Source organism: Hibiscus syriacus, unplaced genomic scaffold (genome assembly GCF_006381635.1).
Source record: "Hibiscus syriacus cultivar Baekdansim isolate YM2019G1 unplaced genomic scaffold, ASM638163v2 tig00111342_pilon, whole genome shotgun sequence".
Lineage (NCBI taxonomy): Eukaryota > Viridiplantae > Streptophyta > Magnoliopsida > Malvales > Malvaceae > Hibiscus > Hibiscus syriacus.
The window spans coordinates 89,665-102,470 of record NW_024063066.1 but is presented as its reverse complement, the minus strand read 5'-3'; the positions used below and the strand labels follow the sequence as shown (position 1 = coordinate 102,470).

Genomic DNA, 12,806 nt, shown 5'->3' with positions numbered 1-12,806 from the left:
GGGAAGTTCCCGCGACGGCTTTTTTTTCTCGGGACTACGATAAGAGAGCGTTTGAAACGGTGCGTTTTATTTTTCGCTAATTCCCCAACGACGCCGTTGTGTTCACATTTTTCCTAAAAGAAAAATATTATTTTAATTTTAATTTTAAATTATTCAAGTTGAATTGTTTGATTCAAATTGAACTTTTAATTTAAATTGTAAGCTTGAGTTAAGTTTAAATAATCAAAAATCAAATTGAAGTCGTCTTAATAGTTAATTAAATAATTTATTTTTTGATTTAATTTCTAATTTATTTGTTTCTTAAATTCTTTCTTTGATTAAAGTTTATTTTTATTAAATTTAAGGGTAAGTCATGTATTTAATACTTAAATTATTAGTTTTGTTTCTTTTAATATCTAAATATTTAATTTTTTCAAAATCATACCTAACGTTTTGTTTTTGTTTTATTTTAGTATCTCACCATAAAAAAACTTAACGTGTTTAGTACCTAAACTATTAATTTTGACCCATTTTAGTACCTAAATTTTTAATTTTTTTTAAAACTTAACGTAAAATTTTGAACAGTGATGCTAAAATGGAAACAAAAACTAAACTTTAGGTATAATTTTAAAAAATAAAAGTTTAAATACCAAAAAAAAACTAAAACTGATGTTTAAGTACTAAATGTGTAATTTTCCTTAAATTTAAAGCATGTACTCCTCAATCACTCAAATATCATTTTAAATTTTGTTTAATATAATTCTATTTAATTTTGGTCCATCAATTTTGTATTTTATTTAATTTGGTTTTTCAATTATATTTTTTTAAATTATTTATTTCCATTAATTTCTTGACTCTTTTACATTCTTTTTATGTTTTATCTTCAAAATTAATATTATAAATACATAGAGAGAGAATTGTTTAAATTAAACCCCAATAGTACCATAACATATTAAATAATTATATTAAAATTTAAACATACATTCAAATAAATGTACTCGGATCAACTCAATTCGGGAAAAAAAATACAAAATGAAATTTAAATGACATAGTCATAAACTCAACTAACTCCATGGGAGACATCGAGGGGCCTCCTTACACTCGTTCTTGATGTAATTTGTTAGCTCGTTTCTATTAAAAAAATAAAAATAAAAATAATTTTCATAATTCCATCTATGACTTATTGTGAAAGTAAACCATTCTATGATAGTCCCAATTCCATTTTCCAAGTGCAATTGCATCGTCTTCATCGATTTCACAGCCACAATACGAGTGACAGAGAACCAAAACGCAGCATTGTTGCGCTTTCCTCGGACAGCCCGACAACGCCTGGGATATCTTCAATCTTTCTGCCTGAGAAACGTTTGGTGTTGTTCGTATTGTCAACTTCTCTAGAGCTCCACCGTTCTTTAGGATATATTTTGCCTTCTCAATATAATTTCCATAGTTCATAAACCCTGAAACTTCAATCACCTTGAGTCTGAACAACAAACAATGAGGCACTTCCTCAGGCAGAGAACAGAGAAATTCCTATAATCACAACATACAAAAGGAATCAGTAAAGAGTTTGCAACTTCAATCAAAGCTTAAACCTAGAATAATACCTGATAAAAGCTATGTTTTTCTAGCTCGGGCGAACTTGTCAGTAGTGTTTCGAGTCCTTTATTCGTTGAAATCGAGCATTCCTTATGATCAGGACAATAAGGTATCTCCAGTTCGACCAAGTTAGCAAAAATAGGAAGCGGATCACAGGTTAACAGAACCTAAAATAGTGAGAACTCTAGTCATGACTTTTGATAATAGAAATAAGATTAAGGATATGTTAGGGAAAAACAAACCTCCAGAGATCTAGTTGACAGAAGAAGTGAATGAACATTAGAGATCCCTGTAAAAACTGCCATTGCATCGGCTTGAAGAACGACATATGGGTCTATGTCAATATCTGCTTCGACAACGGATTGCATGTTCTCTTGTGATAACCTTGTTCCATTAGGGTTGGATCATTTAAAGTAGGCTATATTTGGGGTATCAATTATAATCTCACAACTGGAAAAATAACCACACGATTCTATAGTCAATCTCTTGAGAAAATGATGTGAAAGACTGAAGTTTAAGCAGCGACCCCGTATGACCATATCTTCAAGACTAATGCAGCCGGATAAGAGACTTTTAAATGAATCGTCATTCGAAAAGCAAACATTTGAAAGATGAAGAGTCTTTAAATTCGGAAGATGAACATTCTTTGGAACATCCAAAACACGAGAACAACAGGACATAGCAACTACAGACCATCGAAGATTGTCCAGAGCTCGGCTTGGGCGTCAGAACGACAGCCGATGTTCCTAGTATATCCTCGAATCCAGGTTCCGTTCTCTAAACAATTGTTACCGAAAAAACAACTGCAGTAACTAACAAGCGTAATATAGCAATAGATTAATTAGCTATCAATTAATTACCTGTAAAATCAATACCATTAATTTCATTACTTTACAAGCAATCAAATTCTTAATACTGTTTCACACATGAAATATATATGCATAAATTATTTTCGTGTAAGAAACTTAATAATTGGTTAATATTTATTTAGTTTAAGAAATATGGTTAGATGGTAGACGAACAATTAAAAATATAATAAAAACAAAAATCAAATAATTGGTAACATAATAAAGAGAATAATTGGTAGGTAGACAGATAATTAAAATTTTATTACTAAATGATATTCCCTTCTTCTCATTAAAATAGTACCTTATTAATTTTTTAAAAGTTAAAATTTTTAACTTTAATACGATTATTTTAAGGGTAAATTACATATTTTAATACTATTATTTTACTTATCGTACTTACAAAATTTTCAATTTGCTCACTGAACTTTATACATTTTGCTTTTTTAGTAACTCCGTCGTTAAATCATTAACGACGTTATGACGTGGAAATTTATACCAAAACGACGTAGTTTTGGATCTCTAAAACATTTAAATTTTGACTAAAACAACGTTGTTTTGGTCTAAATAAAAAATTATTTTTCTTTTTTTCTTCATTTTTCTCGTTTTCTCTCTTTATTCTTCTTCTTCATCCTCTCATTTCCATTTTTCTCATTTTCATTTTCTCTACTGTTGAAGTTGTGGAAGCGTGCAAGGAAAATAAAAAACGATTATTTTGTATTTTCATCCTTTTTATTGTTTCTATTTTTCCTCTTTATTCTTTTTCTTCTTCCTCTTTGTTTTTTTGGTATTTTCATTTTTGGATTTGAGAGAGAACAAAAATGATTTATTGTGATTGTTTGGTTCTTGGAATAAGTTTGTAAGATCTCCATTAGAGTAGCTTGTGGATTTTGATGGCTGCCTGATTAATTTGTATATTTGGTTAGGGTTTGGTATTTGTTTTTGGGTGTAAATTTAGGGGTTAGGTTTTTTTTTGCCTGATTAATTTTTATTTTATTAAATAGAAATCTTATGTGTCATCTTATGTGACTGAGTTTTAATATTAAAATAAATCACGTCAACGTGATGTTAGTGATATAACGACAGAGTGACAAAAAATTTAATGTATAAAGTTCAGTGAGAAAATTGAAAATTTTAAAAGTACGTGAGTAAAATAGAAATTGCATGAAAGTTCAGTTATCAAATAGGTAATTTAACCTTATTTTAAATATTTTGAACTACTAAATTTATATATATATATATATATTATATATATATATATATATATATATATATATATATATATATATATATATATATATATATATATATATATTAAATCGTAGTTTAAATACTAATTGATTTAAAATATATTTTTCATTTTTTTCACTAATAAATTTTAAATAATAATGAATAAAAAGAATTGACAAAAAAAGTCAATAACAAACATATTTAATGGAACAAAGAGAATATTTTATGTATTTTTAGAAATAATTTTGTGTTGAATCTATCAAGTGACCTCATTAATAAAAAGGAATGTTGTTCTTCATAGTTTTTGAATTTGAGCAACTATGTTTGCTGGTTGTGTGTTGTCAATTGGTTAAGAAAGTTATAATAAGATACTACTTACGTAATATTTATGTATATGTAGAAATTGATTGAACTAATATAACGAATTATTCCGTGAATGGTTTTGAATAGAGATAGCAATTTCACCTGCATCTGACGGGTTTCGACCCGATTTGACCCGATTCAAGTCAGTTTTTTTTATAAAAAAAATTTGGTTCAGGTTGGGTTAGATTTTTTAGGGGTGAAGTCAGGTCGAGTCGGTGGAAGGTAAAAAACTCCAATCTAACCCAACACAAGGATAATAATGTAATTTTATTTAAAATTTTATTATTTTTTAATTAAATCCTTAATTTGCTTTATATTCTAAAAAATGGGGGTCGGATCGGAGTCGGTGGAGAATATATATTTTTCAAATCAGATCGGGTCAGATATTTGATGTAAAATTTTCAGGCCAGGTTGAATTGTGTTGACCAAAAACACGATCCATTATCATTCCTAATTCTAAATGCATCGACAAACTATCGCGAAAATGAATTTAATTATACAAGATCATCTACCTTTAGGGATGGCAACAGGGCAGTTTCGGGCCGGGGATTGGTCCCCTGTCCCCGTTTAAAAAACCCGTACCCGTCACCGCTTAAAAAACTGCGGGGATTTAAACGGGGATCCCCATCAGATAATCAGAGAAAACTGCGGGGAAACGGGTATCCCTGTTTAGCATAAACAGTTATTTAAATAGATATCGGGTCGGGTATATATATTTAAATTAAATATATATATATATATATATATTATATATATTTTTAATTTAAATTAAATTTATTAATATTATATATATATATATATATATATATATATAATAATTATTTTTAATATTTATCGGGCCGGGTAATCGGGGCGGGGATTACTAAACCCGTCCCCATCCCCGTTTAAAATAAACAATTTTTTTCCATCCCTGATTAGCATAAACGATTTTCTCCGTCCCTGTTTAATTCTATTTTCGATTTTTTCCATCGAATTCGGATTTTTTTGACATCCCTATCGACCTTTCTTGATTGAGATGTGCACTATGAAGAATGCAAGGAAAACACTAAACTATTATAATAATATATAAAATCATGTCATAAAAATACAAGAATAATTGTGTCATAAAGACATAAAAATAAATATTTCTGAAAATTAAAATAAATTTTAAACTTAAATTGAAAAAATTAAACAAATAATAATAATAAAAGAGATGACGATATTAGAACATTATTTAAACAAAATAAAATAGAGAACTATTTTAGTGATTTAAATAAAAATAGAGAACTATTTTAGTGGGAAAAACTAGTACTTGTAATTTTAGAATAAACCCTACTTTATTCATACTTGACTTGTATGCTCGTATGGTGTAATCACAAATACTGTGGCTCTCAAGCCAAACCTTCGCAAACCAAGGAACAAAACGACTTTTTCCATTAGGGAAAGTGAATTCAAATACTTTAATACCAAAAAAAAAAAAAAAACTGTGGGAAGCTCACATGAAATGAAACCAAAGTGTTTATTGTGTTTTATGTCTTTCAACCACCGGAAAAGAACAGTTTTTGACTGAGATTTCAGAGCTTAAGCAAACTTTCTCCTCTCTAGATTAAATAAAACCTTTTCTAAAAAACCCAAAAAAGAAGAGAAAATTCGTTTACCCCAAAAAAAATTTGCTTGTGTAATCGTTGATCACTACGTATTTTTTGCAATCGCCGCCATCCTTGTTTCCAACTTGTAGTTTTTATTTGTCTTTTCTTGATCCTTGTTCGAGTACTAAGAAATACCCTTTTGAGTTTTTCATTGTAATTCCCTCAAACCTTTGATCATTGATTCGAGAACACCCTCTTTGAATTGGGAAAATAATGAGTTTTAGCTTCAAGCAATCTGCTTTGACGTCATGCATCGATGTCTCGATTCACAAAAGGTCACCACCTTCAACAATTTGCAGACATTCCTTTTCACCATCTTTGAATCTTCGAAACAGCCCCAAAAGAACCAATCTTTCAGTGTCGAAACCACTGCATATATCGTCAATTTCGAGCATCGGCGAGGGGGAAAAGCCGGTGATCATATGCAAGGCTTATGAAGCCGACAAGTCACAGCCTGTTGACGCAGCCGGGCAAGTGAAAGCGGAAGGTGCAAACAGGGTGAAAATCGGGGTTTATTTTGCAACCTGGTGGGCTTTAAACGTGGTTTTCAATATTTATAACAAGAAGGTTTTGAATGCTTACCCTTACCCTTGGTTGACCTCGACTTTGTCCCTTGCCTGTGGTTCTTTGATGATGTTAATTTCATGGGCTACAAGGATTGCTGAGGCACCAAAAACAGATTTTGAGTTTTGGAAGACTTTGTTCCCGGTGAGTTACTTTCTTTCCCCCACCTTTTGTTTGGTTGCTGAGAAAGTGAGAGAAAAAGATTGAAAGCTGCGTTTTTGGGATTTTTGTTTTCTTTAGGTATTGATGTTCTTTTATTCTGTTTTGGACTGTATTGAAGGAAAATGTTAGAATTGCAGAAATTGAAGTTTGTCTGATTGCAATACTAATGAATTTCTGGGTTTACATTTTGTTCATAGGTTGCTGTGGCACATACAATTGGACATGTAGCAGCTACAGTGAGCATGTCTAAGGTTGCAGTTTCATTCACCCACATTATCAAGAGTGGTGAACCTGCTTTCAGTGTGTTGGTTTCCAGGTTCTTGCTCGGGGAGACCTTCCCTCTCTCGGTTTACCTGTCCCTTATTCCAATCATCGGCGGTTGTGCTCTTTCCGCTTTAACCGAACTCAACTTCAATATGACTGGTAAAACATTGTAATCTCTTCTTTTATGTTTCAGGAGTTCTGTTAGACAAATTTCTCTTGTTGTGTTCTTATATAAGGTGAATGTTCTCCATAATTCCATACCAAGCAGTCTTTTCCTACGAAATTCGTTTTAACCTCGGTTTTATTAACAACCAAGCCTATGAATGTTCAATATATGGTCTTCGTTTTCATTTTAATCCTGGTTTGTGTTCTCTTAGCTGGTAATTTGGTTTGGATTTTTACGTTGCTTGAGGGTCCCAACTGGCATTTAAGATTATAGTTTTAATCAACACTCCATGTTTTCAGGTTTTATGGGAGCTATGATATCGAACTTGGCATTTGTCCTCCGTAACATATTCTCGAAGAAGGGCATGAAGGGGAAATCCGTTAGCGGGATGAACTACTATGCCTGTCTATCTTTGTTGTCTCTCGTAATTCTCACACCTTTTGCAATTGCTGTGGAGGGACCGCAGATGTGGGCTGCAGGATGGGAAACAGCTTTATCTCAAATTGGACCACAGTTCATCTGGTAATAACATGAAATACTAAGTTGTAGTTCCTTGTTCTGTTTCCATTCGCTTACTACTGTCTGGATTTATTCATCCTACTCTTCCAGATGCTTTGCACTCATTAGATAAACTAATCAAAAGTTTGATACTCCATCATCCATTTACGAATTTGTTAGTGAATACGTATTTGTTCTATCTTTAATATGAACCACAAATAGATGATGGAATGCCATCGATCTTGAATTCGATGCTCCTTTTCAAGAACTGATGCAATTGGATGATTTATACATCGAATTTGATTAATCTTTAGTGAATTTATGCCTCGAGTCACATATAACCTGAACTGAACCATTCATAATCGATTATAGTTTCATTAAAGATTCAGCTAGGCTCATACTACATTATATTATTTCTCTTCAGTTTTCTTCCTTTTCTCAAGAACTGCAATGTTTAGGTTCTCTTCGTTAGATACTCTTTAACGACACCCGTCTGGTAACAAAATTGTGGGTTCGATCATATTTGATAGGTGGGTAGCAGCCCAAAGTATTTTCTATCATCTCTACAACCAGGTCTCATACATGTCCCTCGATGAGATCTCTCCCTTGACATTTAGCATTGGCAACACCATGAAACGTATATCTGTTATAGTGTCGTCCATCATCATCTTCCACACGCCTGTCCAGCCAGTCAATGCTCTTGGAGCCGCCATCGCTATCCTTGGAACCTTCTTGTATTCTCAGGTGAGTAATCATACGTAACTAAGAACCATGCAACAGCTTTATGTTATAAAAACACTTTCATGTTCGGTGTCTTTGGTCTGTTTGTGGGACAGTCTATTAACCCCTACTCGGTGTAATCTTTTGAATCTGGTACTAACTGAAAATATATATCCATTGACGTCGAAACTGGCACAGACTGGCACTAGATTCCATTACAAGGTCCACATCTTTGGTATTTGAATGTACCAGTTGAACTGTATGGACCGATTTCATTTAACAAGAACGAGTTTGTTCTTTGCTTGGTTTTCATTATCATTAAACAATGTTCATTCGATCGTTTTTGCAGGCAAAAGCTTGAGAAAAACCAGGGGTTCGTGCAACACAGATGACTATAAACAATGTGATAGGAAGGCCGCTGGGTTTGTTTATGCTTTATTGCAGGTCAGAGGGGAATCTGATTGAATAAACAAGGATTAAGGTCCCATATGATCATTAATAAGAACAAGAACAATGTTATTTGTTTAAAGTTTCCTGTTAGGTGGTGTTTGAATAGCCATAGACGGTCGATTTTACTATCTGTGATAATAATAATAATAATAATTAGAACGATGCAGAACACGACAAAATCAGAAAGTAGATAACATAAACATAATACAAAACACATGAAATAATATTTTTAATTTTATTTTTAGTCACCCGTTTATTATCATATTTTTGTTTTGATCACCTAATGTCATGTTTCGTTTTTATTTTGGTCACTTGCCTTTAGGTTTAATAGTTGACTCGACTCACCTAGTGATATGACATGGTATAATAATCCTTTAGTGCTCGAAATTTGTACATTTTATCAAATTGATCTTAATTCGAAATAATTCAAAAAATCTTCAATATTTGGAAATCCGTCAATTTGGCCAACATAAAATCCCAAAACCCCTCTCTAAAATCCCGATCGTCATTGTTGTTCTTTGTTGACCCCTTGCAACGTTGATTAGACCATACAACCACATGACTCAATCTTCCCTCGTAAGTTATTGGATCGATTTTGAAAATTAGGTTTTGATGAACTTGGGGCCAGGACGGACCACAATGAGAGCGATAGACAGGGAGAGAAAACTGATAAAAACGATAAAAAAAAAAGTCTGTGTATGAAAGACGTATTTTGCCGAAGAACGATGATATGACAAATGGGGAGACATTGTTGTGATGACAATGGTGAGCAAAACTACAATGGGAGTATGGGATAATCATCATATGAGTGGTAACGTCGTTGCGATGGTGATGGTGAGCAAAGTCGCGATAGGGGTTTGGGGGACTCGTCGGACGACGATGTGAAGACGGTGGTGGGAGCCATAGAGAACGTAGGATGATGGACAAAGATAAATTCAAATAAAAAGGAAGGTCCACAATTTTGAAAGTAGGCTACTTAATTATTACAAGTTAAAATGAGAACCAAATTGATATAATTTTTAAATATCGTGAAATTTTCGAATTAACATCAAATTGGTATAATGTGTAAGTTTCGTGGATCAAAATTGTTATAATACCAATACTACATCACCACTTCCGTTAAGCCAATCATCGAACCTAATAGTGGGTGGCCAAAATAGAAATGAAACATAACTCTATGTATGATTTTGAAAAATATAGTTTGGTGACCAAAACAAAAATATGTAACATATAGGTGATTAAATAGCTTTTCCTAATTTGATCATTAGACCCTTTTTTGTGTAGGTTAGTTTCCGAACTTGTATTTTTTATCATTTACCAAAGCTAAATTATATTTTTAAGTATTAATTAATATTAAAATGTATATTTTTAGAAAATAAATAAATAAATTTATCAGGTCCCTTCAATTAAAAAAAATATTTATTAACAAATAACAAATATTTTAACTTTTGCTATAATAAATTTCTAGTTCCGACCTACCCAATCAAATTTTCATTAGGAAATATGGTTGGAAAAAATATCAATGAGATTACATTATGTGTTCAAAATTTCACATGAATTATATCATATTATTTTATTTCTATTTTTTTAATCGAAAAAATCAGCTTTGGTAAATGATTTATTGAAATTGAAGGATTAGGAATGGAAGGATATAATTGAAACTATATTAATAATTTAAGGATTTGTTCAAAATATTTTTAAGTTAAAGGATTAACTTAAAATTTATCTCTGAGTTTAAGGATCAGGAAATAATCCTTCCTTTAGTTTAGTCTAACAGGATATAACATATTTGATATTAGAGCAAAATACGCATTTAGTATCTGAACTATCAATTTTAGTATATTTTAGTATTTAAACTTTTAATTTTTTAAAAACATAGTTAAAGTTTAGTTTTTGCTTCTCTTTAATACCAGAAGTTAAAAATTTTAGATTTTGTATCATTTTAGTACTCTCATTCAAAAGTTAATGTTAGATTTGAAAAAAATCAAAAGTTTAGGTACTGAAACGGACCAAAATTACGAGTGTAAGTACTAAACACGTTCAATTTTTAACGACGGGATACTAAAATAAAATGAAAACTAAATGTTATGTATGATTTTCTCTTCCATCGATTCTTCATCTACAACTACAATCTACCTATTGACATATATGGTCAAAATTATAGTATTAATTTTTTGTTCCATTAAAAAATGTGGGTATTTTAGCTCTTAATCTCTCATAACATCTACACTAATCCATGTTTCAAAATATTAAAAATTGGTAATCAAACAATGAAAGGTCCTTGTCCAAAGAGAAAACATTGAAATATAATTAATTAATTATATATATTATCCGTTTGGTAAATGAGTGCCCTACGAGTGGGAGGGACCATATTTGACATTCGGACCAGAACCACTTATCTAGTACCAAACTGTAATTATTAAACAATTATTACAAAAATATTTAAACGAAATGTTACCTTAATTACTACCATTATAATATGGTTTTCTTAATTATGGTTTTGAACAATTTTTATAGCGGTAAAATATGCAAACGATCTCTCGATTAGAGGACGTTGTTTTGTCGAGTCTCTTGATTATTAGAATTTTTAATTTGGTCACTCAACTATTCCTATGTTCAACAAAGCAACGTCCTACAGTCGAAAGACTATTTTGTTACTTTTAATAGTTTGGAGACTTAACAAAACATCGCTCTATAGTTGGGAGACTATTTATGTATTTTATCTTCTTTTTTTAATCTAGAATTTGATTAAGAAAAATATTGGTGATGACATTAAATGTATACGTTTAAATAGAGATGAATTGAGGTGTGTTAAGAGATGGTTGTATCCTTGAAAATTTTAAATTTTTATATAATTTAAATATACTTTTTTAACAGCGGATCAAATGAAAAAAATTATATTTGTGTTTATTTATTTATTTTTAAAAGTGATTGTATTTGATTAGTGTTCATTTAAAATTTTAATATTGTGTCCGTGTTCATTTATTTGTTTTTGAATGTGATCGTGTCCAGTTCATTTAGTGTTCGTGGATATATTTATTTAATGTTCACATACATATTCGTTTATGCCAACATATTTGTATAACGTTCATCATCACATTGTTTATCGTTTACGAACATGTTCATTTATATGTTTAAAAAATGATGAAATCACACCATTAGTCCTTTAGCTTCACAGTTTGAATTCCAAAGTTCACCCTATATTCAATTTAGTCTCTACTTTCATCAATATTGAAAATGTAAAAAAAAATTAAAATTAAAAGAAAAAACCGGTGAACAAGCTTATAATAGAGTCGATAAACAAATTTATCTGCGAACATAGACGAACCGAATATATCTCTATTCATGTTTATTCATTTATTAAATGAACATAAAATTTTTGTTCATACTTATTTATTATACAAAAGATTTACAAATACTTTATCGAATGCTCTATTTATTTATACCTATAGCAAGGAGGACATGTTGAAAATTTTGCAGAGGAAGTAGATAACACTGTTATTACATGATATTGTTGTTCAAAATTGAACCTTCTGCTGGCTCGATGGTTTAAAATTGATGTATAATACATGAAAGTGGCGTTTGTATCTGTGAAAAGGCCAGCTTCTACAACAGAAAACACAACTGATCTTCCTTCAAAAGAGACCGGAAGCAATGCAGGTGACAAGACAAATGCATTCTATAGCTTGCTCCCCCATGAAAACCTAACGACAGTCTCTTCGGATGATCGATCGATACAAGAAGTCATTCATTTGTACACATGCCAAGCTCCACAAATCAGAAAGTTGATTTATTTTCAGTTGAATTGGCAAACATCACATGGGGTCCTGAGTAGAAATTGCATTTCATTTTTTTGCCTTCCATACCAGTTCATGATCAATACGAACGCAGTTAACACTTGTACCCCTGAAATATGACATAGATATGCATCCAAAAATCAATACACATTCGGTTTCTCATCATCATATTTGGAACTTAATCCAACGTGCCGTCCTTAGCAACTCTACAAACTTTCCTTGTTCGATCAATGGATAACAGGCTTCAGAGGATGTGCTCTAACGTTTGACAAGTCGAGAGCAGAATCAAGCTCTTCATCTACTTCACCGACGACACTTCTGCAATAATAACGAAAGGAATGATCCAAGGGTCGAATTATATTATATTTAGGATGAGGAACAGCCTCTTGCTTCTTCAATAAACCAAGTGCCAAAGATTAAATGAAAAAATAGTAATAAAGGCATAGCTTGTTGAATAGGGACACAAACCTTGGTGGAATACACACGTTCATGAGATTCATCGAGAATGATATATGTGGCCTGGTCGAAGCCTTTTAAAACTCCC

The 12,806-nt window shown here is 31.4% G+C and overlaps 1 protein-coding gene across 1 annotated transcript; it reads left to right on the top strand.

Moving 5' to 3' along the window:
• The first annotated feature begins 5,675 nt into the window (after positions 1 to 5,675).
• Positions 5,676 to 8,627, top strand: LOC120159085 (glucose-6-phosphate/phosphate translocator 1, chloroplastic-like). Its single transcript, XM_039169753.1, has 5 exons — positions 5,676 to 6,349; positions 6,565 to 6,790; positions 7,097 to 7,319; positions 7,826 to 8,039; positions 8,365 to 8,627. The coding sequence occupies exons 1-5, from the start codon at positions 5,855 to 5,857 to the stop codon at positions 8,374 to 8,376; spliced, it is 1,170 nt and encodes a 389-aa protein (XP_039025684.1). The 5' UTR covers positions 5,676 to 5,854; the 3' UTR covers positions 8,377 to 8,627.
• Positions 8,628 to 12,806: the final 4,179 nt, after the last annotated feature.

Excerpts from the sequence above, each read along its gene's own strand:
- LOC120159085 (XM_039169753.1), top strand. The coding sequence starts at position 5,855 with ATGAGTTTTAGCTTCAAGCAATCTGCTTTGACGTCATGCATCGATGTC. Across the intron at positions 6,791-7,096 it reads ACTCAACTTCAATATGACTG|GTTTTATGGGAGCTATGATA; the intron begins GTAAAACATTGT and ends CCATGTTTTCAG. Across the intron at positions 7,320-7,825 it reads ATTGGACCACAGTTCATCTG|GTGGGTAGCAGCCCAAAGTA; the intron begins GTAATAACATGA and ends CATATTTGATAG.